The 16,961-nt window shown below is 46.2% G+C and overlaps 1 protein-coding gene across 1 annotated transcript in view; it reads left to right on the forward strand.

Moving 5' to 3' along the window:
• Window positions 1-16,961, forward strand: part of LOC8030225 (putative helicase MOV-10) — a 36,323-nt gene that overhangs the window by 13,381 nt on the left and 5,981 nt on the right. Inside the window, exons 8-14 of the mRNA XM_029972282.4 lie at window positions 1,053-1,161; window positions 8,349-8,597; window positions 10,129-10,288; window positions 11,228-11,427; window positions 13,362-13,430; window positions 13,809-13,886; window positions 16,129-16,284. Of these exons, the coding sequence (XP_029828142.3) occupies window positions 1,053-1,161; window positions 8,349-8,597; window positions 10,129-10,288; window positions 11,228-11,427; window positions 13,362-13,430; window positions 13,809-13,886; window positions 16,129-16,284 (1,021 nt within the window). The remainder of the gene's footprint in view (window positions 1-1,052; window positions 1,162-8,348; window positions 8,598-10,128; window positions 10,289-11,227; window positions 11,428-13,361; window positions 13,431-13,808; window positions 13,887-16,128; window positions 16,285-16,961) is intronic.

A 16,961-nucleotide genomic window follows, 5' to 3' on the forward strand; every position in this document is an offset into this window, starting at 1 on the left:
AACTTTTAAAGGGACCTTGTAAACTAATTCCTCAACAGGTCGCGCTAAAACTTGGTGCAAAGATGGCCGAAAGTGATGCATTTTGTACGTTGAAAAGTGCGAGGAGCGCCCTTGCTCCGTAACGGTTTGAGAGGTGCCCTACCCCCGAAAGATGACCCGTTCTTGTTTTCGACTTGATTCACAATTTTCGTTTTAAACAGTGAAGGATAGCTCATTGCTATTTCTTGCTTGATTTGCTTTTTTTTTTTTAAACACCAAAACATAGCTTTTTTTTGGCGGGGGGGCTTGATTTTTTGTTTCTCTTTAAATTCTGAAAGGTAACCCGCCCCCTATTTTTGCCTTGATTTGCTATTTTTTCTAAACACCAAAAGACAGCCAACTCCTAGTAGTCGTAGTGCTCAGATCAACGATGGCCTAGCCGTAAATGCAGTTAGTTACTGTGGAATGTAAGCGAACGTCGCCAACTAGGAAGTGCGCTCGTCGTTGCATCTTTGCCCCTCTCCGCGATAACAAGTTTTGTAGAGGCACATAATCTAAGAATAGTATTTTTTGAGCTTGTCTCGATTGCATGCCAAAAGTTAGCCCAACTCTTATCTTCATCCGATTTGCCCTCGATCTTAAGTGGGCTATTTTCTCGGGGTAACGCGGTAGTTACCAATGCTGGGGCGTCTCTTTCCAATGCCTGACCTCTGGCACTCAATTATATCATTCTGCTGTGTTTTGGTCGCGCGCACACGCTGAAAGTCGACGGGACGCCAAAGCACGATCGAAAGCGGGTAGCTCGCGCTGAAGGCGAGAAACTGAACAACTTCAACATCATTCTCACCTTGTCAGTGGCCGTAAAGTGCCTCATAATAAAAATGGGTTGGGGCACTCCGACACAAGACTTTGTTTTTAATACCGACCGCTCTAAAGGAGACTCGCTGTAGGAGGCTCCGCTAATCAGAAAATCCATTTCAACGGACTTCAGAAGTATGTCTACTTCCTGTGCCAAACCCATGCTTCATGGTACTTTCTTTTTCTTTTTTTTGTCTTTCTGCTTTTTGTTTTAGACGTACTGCCAAGCTCCCTTTGGCTCTTCCCCATTTCCCAGTCAGCACACACCTGTGGGACCTGTCCCAGCGGGAACTGGAAGCTTCGCTGGGAAGCTGCCTGCGCAGGGTGAGGGCCCGGTCCTTGTCGCCCGACGAATTGACGTACGCCGTCAACGACCGACGCTCACATTTTCCTTTCCCCTTTTTGCTAGCTTTCTGTTTTTTTAGTAAATTCTGGAATGCTCCCGAACAAAGCCCTCAATCCCAGAAATGTGTCTATCCGTTAGTCCGTCCGTACGTTTGTGCATTTCCACGCTAAATTTAGCGAGGAAATTGATGTCACGCAATGTCCTTGTATAATCTGACACCGTGGCATCAAATCGAGCGAACAGACAGAGAGGTGTCAGGTCTAAAATTAGCACACTAAATTTGGTGATTTCCCCGCTAAATTTAGCGGGGAAATCGATGTCGCGTAACCTGACGTCACAGTGTCACGCGACATCATGGTGTCATATTGTGACAATAATTTCTCGTGTGACAGTGATTTTCCCGATAAACTTGCCTGGAAAATTAAGGGAGGACACTACTCAGAAAGGCAAAATTTTTAACCTATAGTCTTATTTGTATAAAATTTGCAGGGCACATTCGTTGCTGGAAAGAAGGATGATGTGCAAAATTTTAAGTTTATAAATTTATTCATCAATGAGTTACACTAAAGTAGGTGCATCAAATAAACACAGCATTCCCTAGGAAAACTATCGCTTAAAAAAAGTACTGATAATGGCCAGCTCTTTTGGTGAAACATACACTATAACACCTGTGTCATGTGGCTGTAGAAAACACTTGCGAAAATTATACCATTCTTTAAAAAAATGTGCAAAAAATGTTTCTACTTTTTGCATTTATTAAGTGGAAACACCTGTAGCTTTTCATGATGAAAGTCTGTGAAAATGGAGAAAGTAGGCTCGCAGTCATGTTACTTACAAAAATTTCAGTATAGAATCTTCCAGAACTGGCTCGATACATGAGCTCATTATCAAATGATAGTTTTCCTAAACCGAGATTTGATGCCGAAAGGAAAAACTGTTATAGACATGTTTGAAAGTTCAGAAAGCTGCAGTCTAGATGGTGATGAAGTGATTCATTGGCACGAGACACGTGCACACATGGTACCGTGCCAGGCAAGGCAGATCGATGGGTAAAAAACTTTATGCCAGGGCGCATACTAGCCTGCTGCCACGTATACTGCGAGTTCGAAGAAATCAATCCTCGAATAAAACTGATGTGATGGGGGAAGGGAAGGGTGAAAGGGACAGATGGGTGAAAGTTGGGATTGTGTCAAACGTCCGACGACACTTAAGTCGCAAAATAGCTAAAAACAAGACGTCGTCGTAGTACAGCCAATTCCAAGAACTCGCCCCGGGAGGTGCTCCTTCACACGTTCTGCTGGTGAACTTTTTTGGGGCTTTAGTGGTTCGGCGTATGTCCTGGCTGCTGCCGGAATGACTCGGAGGAGTTGGTGGGCTGGGTGGACTGATGGAGTCCGTGACGCTTACGTCGGCGTATTTGTCGGGCGGCGATGAAGCACTCTTTGTGAGACACTACCTTTAAGGAACAAAACACAAAGTGGTGCTCGCACGTTGAAAATAACTTATTCCGGAAAAAAATGCTTTAATTTTGGGAAAGAAACTTTTCGACAGCAACCATCAGGATATTTGAAAGATGATGACTAAGTTGTTAAAAGTGTGACTTTTAAAAAGAATTTGCAATTTTTAGGCGGAGAACAATATGTTCTTTGCCTCCCAAAACAGCCATTTCATGTCTTCAAAACAGATTCCACATTTCAGGCATTACAGGACCTTGGAGATAAAGATGGCTAGTAATTTCTTTTTGCTGCTTTAAGAGTATTGAAGGGGATTAGGCTATACAGTGATCTCTCAATAAATCAAACTCGGCTATCTCAAAGTATCGGTTGAGTTCGAAAGATTTCCTTGTTGTGGAATGAACTGCTATAGGCACAATGCATTCACTCATCACTTACCTCGAAAAGTTTTCAGGACTGGATATCTCTAAATCTTAACTACAAGTATATATTTAAAAAGAAGCACAGGTGGGGACACAGCAAACAATGAACTGGTGGCCTAAACATTGGTTGACAAAGGAACCGCAATTCCAAAAAACAAACCCACAAAAAAGAAAAAAAAAAATTGCATCATTGTGCACACACGACAACTTGTAAAAATTATCAAAAAAGCCTCGTGTTATGAGCTGTCATGAGCACAGCAACCCTCCGTGCGCCTCAAGGACGTTTTTTGTCTTACATTTTTCCTCCCCTAATACGGCTGCTGTTTTTCTTCCTCGCACTCAACTGAGCGTTAACTTCCACTCTTAAAGGAGCTGTGCAACGATTTTAACGATGAAAGAATCGGCATCTTCTACTTTTGACATTGTTCACCTTGTCACAAAGGACAGGAAACACACCTCCTTCTTTCAAAATGTTGCGATTCCACCACGTAATCGCGAGGCAAAAATTAATTAGAATATTCCCCGACTTGCTGCCTCGAGCGGCGGCCATGAGAAACACGCGGAATGACGTCAATGGGGGTCTTGTAGAAAGATAGCAAGTTGTGCGAATACCTGCTCAATAAAAGGTAACCTTTCTATAAATCTTGTCGTCCCAACATAAATATGAATGCTTTAAAAGCCTGGTATCATTGACAAAACTTTTATTATACAAAGTTTTAGTGGCGTCATCTGTCCTAGGTTAACAAAACCGTCAGCTCTATCTGCTACCACGAACAGCCGCCAGAAGCCGAAGGGGGAGGGGGACAGGGCCGGACGGGTATGGCCGGACCCGTATGAGACTTTCCTCCTTTCACCATTTTGTTCGTGCTGCGCCCGCCAGCACGTGGTCATGAGCGGATGAGTTCTCGCTGCTCACTGATGGCTCTACAGAGAGAGCTTCACCGGAACCCCGCGCAAACCCCATTGGTGTCACAGCGCACGTGACTCGGAAGATGGTGAAGGAGTTGAGAGGTGCCGAAAACCTGAATCTTTGTCTATTTTTTAAAATGAAAACTAGAACATGCAGACAAAAGCGTTTTTTTGTTCTTTACTTCAGAAAGGTCGAGACACCAACTCCCAAATTAATTAAGCAAAGCACTGAAACTGTTGCAGAGCTCCTTTAATCTTTTTTTTCTCCGTTCTTGCGTTTTGGTTTTGTCAAATCTTAAGTGTTGCTTGGTCTTTTGTTGCAGTCATTTTGTTATTGGTGTAATTGTTTGGGGTTCCGTTTGCGCAATGCGTGATCTGTGTATTGTCTCCAGGCTCGCTTATCTAAAAAACTCCGCTTATATCAAATTTTTTTTTTTTTTTCTAGTTCCTGCGATTTCAAGGTAAAGAGGGTTTACTGTACTTCGTTCAGATCTAAGCTGACAGTGCAGTGGAAGCTATGTGCCCACTCGACCTGTCACATGTCAATCTTTTGCCACATGACCATGCTCCTGCCCATGCCCATGTGCAGAGTGTGGGGTCAGGTGATAAAAGGCAAGCAGTTGATTGGTGCAGCAAGCGTTTAGCTCCCTTTGGCCTGTCGTCTTTGGGTGAACAGAGTACAGTCAAACCCGTTTATAACGAACAGCAGGAAATGCCACGATCAGTTCGATGTACCAAGTAGTTTGATATAGCAAAAACCTTTTACGACGAACTTCCACGATGCGTTCGTTGCAAGGCGAGAGCTTCTCTTTCTTTCTCATCTCTTCGTTTCTACCTTGTAAAAATGCGGTGCGAAGATTTTTTAGAGCGCAGCTCTTAGGGGCCCGTTTCCGGCTTGAGCGGCGTCGCCGTCGGCGTCGCCGTCGCCGTCGCCGTCGCCGTCGGCGTCGGCGTAACCGCGCGGTGCATCATGGGAAATGTCCCATAATGCACCGCGCGAGCCCCCCACCAAGGTCACGTGACCTCGTGGGGGGTCACGTGACCCCCCGAAGTCACGTGGCCCCCTCCTCGAGGTCACGTGACCCCCGCCGATGTCGCGTGACCCCCCGATGACGTCATCGTCACTGATGACGTCACCGGCATCCACATCGTCATCGTCATCATCACTGATGACGTCACCGGCATCCACATCGTCATCGTCATCATCACTGATGACGTCACCGGCATCCACATCGTCATCGTCATCACTGATGACGTCACCGGCATCCGCATCGTCATCGTCATCATCACTGATGACGTCACCGGCATCCACATCGTCATCGTCATCATCACTGATGACGTCACCGGCATCCACATCGTCATCGTCATCATCACTGATGACGTCACCGGCATCCGCATCGTCATCGTCATCATCACTGATGACGTCACCGGCATCCACATCGTCATCGTCATCATCACTGATGACGTCACCGGCATCCACATCGTCATCGTCATCATCACTGATGACGTCACCGGCATCCACATCGTCGTCGTCATCATCACTGATGACGTCACCGACATCCGCATTGTCATCGTCATCATCACTGATGACGTCATCAGTGACGTCACTGATGTCGTCACCGGCATCCGCATCGTCATCGTAATCATCACTGATGACGTCATCAGCGACGTCACTGATGACGTCACCGACATTCGCATCGTCATCGTCATCATCACTGGTGAAGTCATCAGTGACGTCACTAATGACGTCATCGGTACGCGCATCGTCATCGTCACTGATGACGTCATCAGTGACGTCAGTGATGACATCATCGGCATTGGGGGTCACGTGACCCCCAAGGTAACGTGACCCCCCCCCTGGTTAGTTTAACCCCCCCCCCCCCCAGTGCCCTTCCCTCCTCCTCCTCAAGAGCTGCGCTCTAATTCGGCGTTACAGGGAGTTGTAAGCGGCTTTCATTTTTTTTTGTTGTTGCATGAGTGCAGAGTTTGTTCTTTTAGCTTATCTCCCCTTCTGAATCGCTTCTCTTTGTGGGCAAATGCTTTGGGATGAAAAGTTCTTTTATTTTCTGTGTGTGCGTGCAGAGTGTATTTTTCAGCCTTCTTCCCTTCTGAATCGCTTCTCTTCGCTCAATTTTGTTTGCACTTTGAGCTTTTGGAATTTTCTTTCTTTCCTACTTCTTTTTGGGGGGAAGGGACAGTCTAGAAGAAGATTGTTCGCATGTTTTTGGAAGCCTTCTTGGGGGGTGGGGGGGGAGGGGAATTGTTTGATATTACCAATACATATGTTGTTCGTTATAAAAAGTATGTTTCACATGCATTTTTATTGAAATTTTCTATGAGTTTGATACCGACAATAATTCGCTGCACGTGGGTTCGTTCTATACGGGTTTCACTGTATATAAGAGGATCTTCTACCTTGCTGAAGATCAGTGCTTCATGAGGCTTCATCTCGGCCTTTGAGAATGTTTGCATCCGCTCCTGCTCTCAGTTATATACATAGCATTACATTGTACAAGTTTTTACAGCGAAGCTGTTATGCGCTAGGATCTGAGAGAAAATGTGTCCTCGGTTGTATACAGAAAACTCCCCATTGGTCGTGGCAAGTATGAATAAATAAAAATAAAAAGAGGGGGCAATCAGCGTGAGTCAGCCTTTCTTGGCATTATTAGATTGTGAAGTCCTGATCCCTTTTTATCATCTCTAGGCATCGTCCTCGAGGTCGTCCTAGAAGTCGTCCGAAAGGTCATCATAGGCGTTGTCCTTTAGCCGTAGTCCTGGAGGTCGTCCTAGAAGTCGTCCTTGAGGTCGTCTTAGACGTTGTCCTCAAGGTCGTCCTCAAGGTTGTCCTAGGTGTCGTCCTCGAGGTCGTCCTAGGCGTCGTCCTCGAGGTCGTCCTAGAAGTCATTCTTGAGGTTGTCCAAGACATCGTCCTCGAGGTCATCCTAGAAGTTGTCCTTGAGGTCGTCCTAGACGTCGTTTTCTAGGCGTCATCCTCGAGGTCGTCCTAGACGTCATCCTCTAAGCCTTGTCCTTGAGGTCATCCTAGAAGTCGTCCTTGAAGTTGTCCTAGACGTCGTCCTCTAGGCTGTGTCCTTGAGGTCGTCCTAGACATTGTCCTCTAGACATCATTCTCTAGGCATCGTCCTAGATGTCGTAAAAATAGCAGCTTCGCTGGTCCTCCATCTTCACGTGAAGTGGAAGGGCTCTACAGTTTTTCATCTTTTTTTTTTTACCGCATCCTAGGTTTATGTAGGCATGTGCGAATAGTTGATTTTCAGTTCAAAGTGAGTTCAAAATAATTAGTGGTTTTGGCCAAATATTTTCTAATTGAATATTGTATAGTTTCTCCAAGCCTTCCACTACTGTTGCACCATGCTTAAATGAAAACCCAGCTAAACTTATGAAGGTTGTTCACAAGCTTCCACTTGTCTGTTTCTAAGCTAAGTTAATTTTAATCTAATTATATTTATGGGCTAAATTCCAAAGCTTGCATCGGGATGGCAAGGAAACATTGGATTCGACAAACTTAAACATAGAGATGCCCGGCTATACGTAATCTAGAAAATTTATAAATCTTGCTATCTTCAAATATTCTTTCTTCAATCTATAATTTAAAAATAAATGGAAAAAAAATCTTGAATGATGAATGCAGGTTGTCAGGACATCTCTGCATAATATCTACTCTCGCACAAAAGCCAGGATTTTATTTTGAAAATTTTACTGCAACGCAGTTGTCAACATTCACAAAGTTTCCGTTTGTGTTTATAAATACACCAAACGCGTGCGTGCACCGTCCTGCTTTGAAAGTGTGCTTTTCTTCTATGCACGCAATTGCAAGTGTGTACTTGTTGAAATATTGATTGTGGCTGATTAGCCCCGTTGAGTGCGCTTCTTACCGAGCACGGGTGCACCGTGGAGAAGCAACACCCGCGGAGCTTGCTTTCGCTGGTGTTGCTTCTCTGCAGTGCACCTGTGTTCGGTAAGAAGCATGCTCAACAAGCCTGGCCCGCTGTGATCTACACTTCGAAAAATAAAAGTTCATCTCGAAGTGAATATGGAATAGCATTTTATTCAAAACTACTATTAGAATATTCACACTAGGCTTTGTGCTCAATGTGACTTACCCGAAACAAAAAGGGTGCAATCAACACGAAAAGATTTTCTGCTTGATTTCAACGCTCTTTCGTACCAATTGTGGCAGGCTTCACCAAAATTAAATTATTTAAATGAAGCGCCCAAAAGTTATGCAGAGTGAGTATAAGAATCAATAAACATAATCAGTGTAATCTGCGCTCACCCCCTGCCAGTTCCACCTCGTGGCATTACGTCTATATTGCAAACAAAGTCTGGAAGGCAGTCGATTTCTGTCTTGTGCTCCAGCCCCTGTGTCCACGGAACTATGTGGAGAAGCTTCAACTCCTGCTTCACCTCGAAGAGATCCAACTGAGCCGGGAACTGGAGGAGCGCGTGCTCAGTCCAGCAGAGCTAGAAGTGGACGGACCTTTGGTCCGACTGAACCTCGCTCCCTGGCTGGAGGAGGGGCGGCTACCCCCGCGTGTCGGCGACCGCGTCCTGCTCCGTCCATGCGGCATGGACTCTCGTATCCGATACGAGGGCTTCGTTCATCAGGTGAGCTTTTGGCGAGGTGCCTACGACAGTTCCCAGGCTGTAACCTGCGTACTATTCACATTTAAAAGTTTTTAAATTTTATGGTGTGCGGACTGTCTACAGGTGCTGACTACACATGTTTAAACGTTTTAATATGATGTGGTGCAGACTATAGGTGCTACAGTCTGCAGACTATTAAAGTTGAAATTATATGCAGTGCAGACTATCGGAGCTTAGGTTCTCAAACTGGGCTCCCCAAGATCCCATATTTTCAGAGTCTTTCCCACCTGAATTAGGCGTTATTCAAGGGAATAAATGTTACTTTTTTGTGTACTTCCGTTGACTTGCTTCTTCAGAAGACGCGAAGAGAACGCTTAGGTGCAACTGGAGTCTTGTTGACAGTTGGTCCATATAATTGTATAGCCGCTGCTGGAAGTACTAAACACAAGTCTTGCCGTTCTTCCCGAGCTTGTCTGAAGTCGTAATTTATGATGGCACTGCCGTTTTCGTCGCTTATCATTTTACGCTTCTTTTTTTTTTCTACACTTAAGTATAGCGCAGCAATGTGGCATGCATTCTGTGTCCAGCACCTCTGACATACCCCTTCGTTTGGGCGAACATTATTTTTACTAATATTAGCGAGTCGACACTAGCCCATGGCTAAGGTCACTCTTTGAAAGTACATACTCACAAATGCTGAAGATACATCTACTATGTAGTTTGCAGCCACACATAAACTCTGTTAACTTATAGGCCGTTATTAACCAAGCTATGGTTAAACATCACTCCTGACTGCAAGTGGAGCAAGCTACAGTAAACACTCTACAATTAAGTAACTTTATTTTTCGTGCAAAACCATTAACTGTTTCGTGGAGCGAGCCGACATCATCAGCTTTGAAGCTGCGCCAAACAGCACCTAAACTCCTTTTTCCAAATGAAGCCGTGATCTGATGTCTCCCAGCTTTGAAGCCGTACGAAAAGCCTAGCAAAACGACACCTAATTTCCCGGCTCCCACTGGAGCACTGTGAAGCCGAAACCTGTCGGATTTCGGCTTCAATCCTATTGGCTGCCACACGTCATAGTTTCATGGAACGAGGCTCCCATTGGCCGCTGCACTTCAGTTTCAAGGAGGGTCACCCTATGGCACTGCATGCCCACGCTGCCAGCACACAAGAAAGGAATCAGTCGTGCTTTTAGTATCTTCACTATGTTAGTATCTTCACTATATCACTATCTTCACTATCTCAGTATCTTCTCTATTTCAGTAGCTTCACTATCTTAGTAACTTTACCATGTTAGTATCTTCACTATGTCACTAACCTTTCTATTTCAGAACTTTCGCTGTCTCTTTTGCCACTCTTTCTGTGTCTTCTCTATTTCAGTACGTTCACCATGTCTGTATCTTCACTATGGTATCGTCTTCCGTGTGTTACAAGCACGCTTTAACTCTACCTCGCTACATAAGCATTTGAAATCTGTGGGTGCGCCACGATCTTGAGCGTTGCCGATCTCTTGCCGTCGCAAAAGACCGTCTTGGTCGCCGTCTTGCAGCTTATGTCGGAAGAGGCCCTCCTCAAGCTCAGCCCCGGCTTCAACGAAGAGCTCCAGCGAAACCCGAGCTGCGTCTGGGAGCTGCACTTTCAGCTGAACCGCACGCCGCTGAGACGCTGCCACATGGCGGTTAGGTTGGCGCGGCCTCTGCTTGACAGCGGTGAGTGGTGTTTTGTCTCCGCCTCTCCGGTCAGCTGGTTCACACATTGGTTCACACAAATTAGAGGCATACTGCAAGTGCCTGGCTGGTTCACACATTTGCGTTTACAGCAACCAACATCACAGCAACAATCGGGACAATCGTAACTGATGATTGCTTCACGAAGATACCCCTTGAAACTTTAACATGGTGTTTGCATGCGCCGTTCGGGCATAAAAAAATTCCTATAAATAAACCAATGAACGGAGTGCAACGAAAATTTCCATGAAGACATCTTCAGGTGGTGCATTTAGTATAGTACTTAAGTTTTATTAATGTAAGTTTCTGGGAAAGAGATATGCGAAAAGAAAATATTGTGTATCTTCTACGCGCGGGAGGAAAGTAAAAGCAAGCTGTCGGGTGGACGCTGCTACTCAAAAACGGTGCCACGTCTTTCAAAAACTTAAACGTTTCTTAGAGATGCACGCCGTAAGGCAGACACCGCAGATCCGAGCATGTGTGGTACGATATGCGAGGAGCAGTGTCAACCGGACAGTTTGTTTCCCCTTTTTTCTTATTGCATAGGAAATGTACCAAGTTTTCGCTTTTCATGTACTTTTTTTAACCTACACTAACAAACTTTGAGTCTGCACAGCCTAAAGACATGTCTGAGAAAAGTTTCATTGCACTCCGTTCATTGGCTTATTTACGTGTCTGTAGACTCGTCAAACACAAAGTTGAAGCCAAAAATGAGAGAGACGGAGGGAGTGGTAGTGCGTCTTGCCATAGACAATGTAGTTATGTAAGGAGCGACGGTGATGGCAAGAAAGTAATAGCGCGGCGACACTGTCACTCTCTCCTCGCACTCACTTAAAATTTTGCATATGAATGGTGCCGTGTTTTGTTAGAAAGGGGCACTAACAGCTACCGCTATAAAAACAGAAGTGGCATTCCACACAGTGCTTTTCCCGAAGGACTGGATGGCCGCCAAATCCCGAGCGCCGTCTGTGAAACTGGAGCTGGTGAACGGGGACCTGAACGAGCTTCAGCAGACTGCGGTGCGAGACATCTTCGGGGGCGTGAGCGGGCAGCTTCCTTACATCGTCTGGGGCCCGCCGGGAACGGGAAAGACGGTCACCCTGGTCGAGACCATCCTTCAGGTGATAGTGCTGTACCGTAAAGTCCTGTAATAATATGCCTGCTTAAAATGAAGAGATAACATGTGAAAAACATGGTTTGGACTATCTCTGGAGATGCAATGGCGAAACTTTATAAAACACTTTGTGATGTGCACCAGGGCACCCGCCGCAGACCACGTGACGAGGGAACTGATACCGCAGATGGCGGACACGGCAAATTCACACTTTACGACGCGGTAAACTCGTGGGAATTCACTACGAACTCCCTTGTTGCGGGAATGGAGGCCGCAGATTGCGGACACATCAGATTCGCGTTTCACGATGCAATACACACGCGGGAAAAACTTGTGCGTCGCGGGAAACGACACAGCGCGTGCAAATCGCGGGCAAAACTGCAGGAACCTGCTACGAGCTCGCTTGTCACACAAAGCGATATCACAGATCGCGCAGTCGAACGGGTACCGGTTTCGTCACTGACAGAACGAAAACAGCAGAGAGGAATTTCAGTCGTACTGCCTCCGACGCACGCTTGCTACTTTCGCCGGCACTTCTGTGTCTTGTCAGCCTCCAGCGTGCTTGACGGCAAAGCGGGGCGAAAGGCAGTGAGGGTGAGCTGGAGGCGGGGTGTTCATAAGAGACACCCTAACATTCTCACCTCTTTGGCAACCATACTGTCTACACCTAGCGTAGAGTCTGCACGCAAAAAAACATTTTTAGAAAGACAAAAGACAAGCGCACCGTGATAAATGTTTGCTAGACTAGCGTACAAACAAGCCTGTTTCATACAGAAATTATCATTGGTGTAATCTGTGCATTGTTCACAAAACCCGGTACGTCTCGTCATAATGAACGATTTAGAAAAAAAAAAAAAAGCTTGTATGATTTGCATTTGTGGATAGTCCACACCGCGTAAAATTTAAACTTCTTGACACACGTCGTTCGTGTACTGTAGTCCGGAAGACGTGGTATGTCTCGTCCAGCTGTCGCAGTACACCCAGTTCTTCTTTTTATGATCCTGTTCAAGCGGTACGATTGCCGTGCAAGTCTTTCGTAGTTGTACTCCCTTAGTGGATGCTTTGAGAAGACTACCCTTGACAAACTTTTTTGTTTTGTTAATGTAGTGTGGATTTTTCATACCTGATGATTGAAACCTGAGACTGTGTTTTGAGGGTTTTGAAAAACGGAAACTCGTGAAGGAGGAAGAAAAAGGGACAGACAACAGCGCTCTCAGCTAAACCACAGTGCAATGCCAAGAAGTTAATCATTGTCAGACCTTCCGGACATGCTATCGTCGTCGGTAGCTTCGTCGACATTCTCACAAATTCTCGACAATACCTCACTGACACCGTTGCAAATCGGTGACAACAAGAGACGAAAGAAGGTGGAGACGGGTGAAGCGACAAAAGACCAAATATAAAGATGCGAGCACCGCTGGGAGCTGCCGCTAGCCGTAGTGAACAACGGCAACGTCGCGAGCGGCCGTGAACCCGTGAGCGACAAGTGAAACCTCTGTATTTTCTTTTGCTGCACGTCTGCGATGGGGAAAGAGATAAAGGAGAGGGGAGAGGAGGCAGAGAGGGATGGTGATAGTGGGGGAGGGGAGGGGGCAAGATATGGGGCGGGGCCCCACATCTTGCCACTGCTCCGGAGAGGCAGTCCGATGGCTGCTGCTGTTTCAGTTGTTTTCGTTGACCAAAAGCTTTCTGAAACAAGAAGCAGCGCGGCACTATGGCAACACAAGCTCAATGACTCGTTTTCCAAAAAAAAAAAAAAGGGTAGACTAAAATTTGAGTAAAAAAGTACTTGTAAAATGTTTTTATTAATACTGTTTTTTTTTTTTTTCTTTGCATTAGCAGTGTGAAATGGTATCTGGAACCTACTGTGTGCTTGCGAAGGGACCCAAATATTTCTTCTCGAGAAAGTAGTTTTGAATATTTTTTTCTTTTTCTTCACAGATAGTGCTAAACCTGAAACACAGCCGAGTGCTTGCCTGCGCACCTTCCAACAGCGCTGCTGATTTGCTGGTGAGTGCCAGGACCCCACGGCTGTGGATTAGACTTGGCCAAGCAGCTAAGGTTCGAAAAGTAACAATGAGACAAGTCATGACTTGTGTCAGCTGAGCTGAACAGCGTTAAAGCAGGGTGTCCACGTTGAAAACTAGCGCCTAGATTTGTCGTATCAGCCTTCTGGTGAAATGATGCAACCAGCTTTTGAAGTTGTGGTGTTAATTGTCTCTGTCACTGTTTGTAATTCAAATAGACAGTGACTTTAGGGAAAGGTAGCTTATTGTAACTTTAATCTGTGACTTAAGGTACTAGGACCCACACCTTGATCATGGGATCATTGGGGTTTCAATTAAAGAAAAACAACAGTGCAGATTCTGAGAGGCAACTTGGATGCAGGTGGAGAAACTCTGGAACAGTGGCAAGCTGGCTCCGTCGGACATAGTTCGTCTGCTCGGTTTTCAGCGTGACCTTGAGGTGAGCTGCAGAACCAATTTTTGGACTTTCTCAGATTATTTTTCATTAGATTTAGGTTGTGTGGCCAAATTTCTTTAACCCTTTCATGGTCGCATTTTTTGTCTAAAGACGCGCCCCCGTGGTCGGATTTTTTTACTCGGTGCGATAGCAAAGAGTATACACTAGTTTATTGTCGCATAAAAAAATGTAAGACTTAAAATAAATAGTACACAGACTTCAACAGATCTGCGGCACACTCGCTGGAGGCTGAACAAAACAAGAAGGACTAAAACTTTGACGCGCCCGCTTCCAAGACGGTCTAGCAGACGGTGCGGCTGTGTGTCAGACTCCGGACTCCAAACTGAGCTGGTTTTCAGTTGTTCGTCGGATGTCGAGCTGTCATCCGACTCAGGGACCGAGAAGGGTTCAAAGTCTGACCCCGAAAAGCCATCGCTCCAATCTCCACTACGCTACCCCCGGAGCAGCCAGCACGCGCGGCCATCTCGAAAGTATCACTTGCACAGAGCGTCCAGTTTCGCAATTTCAAAAAGTCGCGCCAAAACAAACACGACCGGAGTTATACAGTCGTAGTTCCCTACAAACGCACCAGATGGCAGCACGTCCCCGCAAGCGCGCCCATTCAAGCAGAGGCGCGAATTTTTGAATGAGCTGTCGCGGACGTACCGGTACGTCAGCAACCATGCGGGACGCTCCCACGGTGACGTACAGGTACGTCAGTGACCATGAAAGGGTTAAAGGAGCTGTGCAACAATTTCAGGGCTTTGCTTAAATTATTGTGGAAGTTGATGCCTGGCACTTAATAAGTGAACTACAGAAAACAGATTTTGCCTGGATACCCTAGTTTTTTTTTTTTGAAAAATGAAAAAGATCCAGGTTTTCGCCGCCTCTCAACTTGTACGTCGCCTTCCAGGTCACGTGTGCAGTGACATTGATGGGGTAGGCGCGGGGTTCCGGAAAAGTTCTCTTTTTAGAGCCATGAGTGAGCAGCGAGAGAACTCATCCGCTTGCGAGCGCGTGACTGCGTGCTGGCGGGCGTTGCGCGAACAATATGGTGAAAGGAGGAAAGTCTCATCCGGGTCCGGCCATACCCGTCCGGCCCTGTCCCCCTTTCCTTTTGGCTTCTGGCGGCTGTTCGCAGTAGCAGAGAGAGCTGACAGTTTTGTGGACCTAGGATAGATGGCGCCACTAAAACTCCGTATAATAAAAGTTTTGTCGATGATACCCGGTTTTCGACGCATTTATATGTATGTTGGAACGAAAAGATACCTCTTATCGAGCAAGTATTCGCACAACTTGCTATCTTTCTACAAGATTCCTCATTGACGTCACGCCGCGTGTTTCTCATGGCCACCGCTCGCGGCTGCAGGTCGGGGAATATTCTAAGTTTTGCCTCCCCATTATGCGGCGGAATCATAACATTTTGATGAGATGAGGTGTGTTTTCTGTCATTTGTGACAAGGTGAACAATATCAAAAACAAAGGTGCCAATTCTTTCAACGTTGAAATCGTTGCACAGCTCCTTTAACAGTGGCCAGCCACCTTCGTTCTACTAGAAGTTTGGTTGTGCGGCAGTTTGCTTTGAAGCTATTCAAACTTGTGACAATTCAAACAAAATTTGTGGCTTCTTGGAGTTTGAGTCAATGAGAGTCCACTGTATAAGGGTGCTTGGCTCATAGTTATGGCATCAATACATGGTTCAAATCTGCCAAAAAAGGGCTTAAACTGGAAACACACATACTTAGGGTCAGGATCGGTCTATGAAATTCGGGGGCTTAGAAAACCTTTGAGGATGCCCTGGGGAACATACTATGAGGGTGCCCTGGGGAACCTATGAGGGTGCCCTGGGGAACCTATCCTGGGGAACCTATGAGAGTGCCCTGGGGAACCTAAAAGGGTGCCCTGGGGGACCTATGAGGGTGCCCTGGGGAACCTATGAGGGTGCCCTGGGGAACCTATGAGGGTGCCCTGGGGAACCTATGAGGGTGTCCTGGGGAACCTAGGAGGGTGCCCTGGAGAACCTATGGGGGTGCCTTGGGAACCTATGAGGGCTCCCTAAGAACATATGAGGGCGTCCTGGATAACCCATGTTCTTGAGAACCCAGTTTGTGAGCTCATGCATTAGAGATAACACTGATGTAGCATCGAAGATTTCTTCTTTCTTCCATGAATCAAATTGACAATCGGGAGGACACAGATGTGCAACAATCGTTGTTAATTCCGCTCTCTTATGTGTCGTGTGCAGTTGGTTCCAGCTGGCATCCGCCACCTGTGCCTGAGCACGGAATCCCTGGAGACGGCGTCACGGCGCCGCATTGTGGTCGCCACTGTGATCACCGCCGGATCTCTCTACTCCCTCGGACTGCCCCCGGACCACTTCACGCATGGATTCCTCGATGAGGTACTCGTCCGCTTCGGCCGTCAATTGAACCCTCGAAAGAACATCATTGCCCCAGAAGTTTTCGTTTTCCTTGCGAAGCACAGTAGTCGCTGACAGTATGATAATGGCAAAGCGTCTTATTTAGAAGTCCAGCCTCAAGCACATATGTCCATCAATAATGGCAATGTTCCTAATAGGTGACTGCAATCACTGCAGTTGTTTCATAATTGTAGGCATTCAAATACTTCTCTAAGAACAAAAACTACAAAGTTCTTTGTAGCCTCTGTTCTCGCAGGTGTGTGCGAAGTTATTGGTTACTATTTCATGTCCTACTGCCATGAAAGGCTATGTACTTTTCCCCTCAATCAGCTAATTAATTTTGAGCAGCAGTCTTTCTTTAATGAAGTTTTCGACCGGTGTGTACACACGTGTTGTTGGCCCCCTGTGAAATGCGCCTAGAAATCTTTCTCTTTGATATCCTTGGACTGCTCTCCCAGGCAGATGACTACTATGGTTGTGCACTTTGTAATGGGTGGTACATGTAGTGTCAAGCTGAGAGCAATTAGTATTGTGCGGAGCAATCGTATGTCAGAGGAGATTGCTTGGGTTGCGTCGACCTTTGTGATTAGGCATTCAGGGTTTCTTTAAGTCACAATGCGCGTCTGGTGTTTTTGGTGGTTATGAAAGCTCTGTTTAAT

This window comes from Ixodes scapularis, unplaced genomic scaffold (genome assembly GCF_016920785.2).
Source record: "Ixodes scapularis isolate PalLabHiFi unplaced genomic scaffold, ASM1692078v2 PGA_scaffold13__105_contigs__length_92229423, whole genome shotgun sequence".
Taxonomy (NCBI): Eukaryota; Metazoa; Arthropoda; class Arachnida; order Ixodida; family Ixodidae; genus Ixodes; species Ixodes scapularis.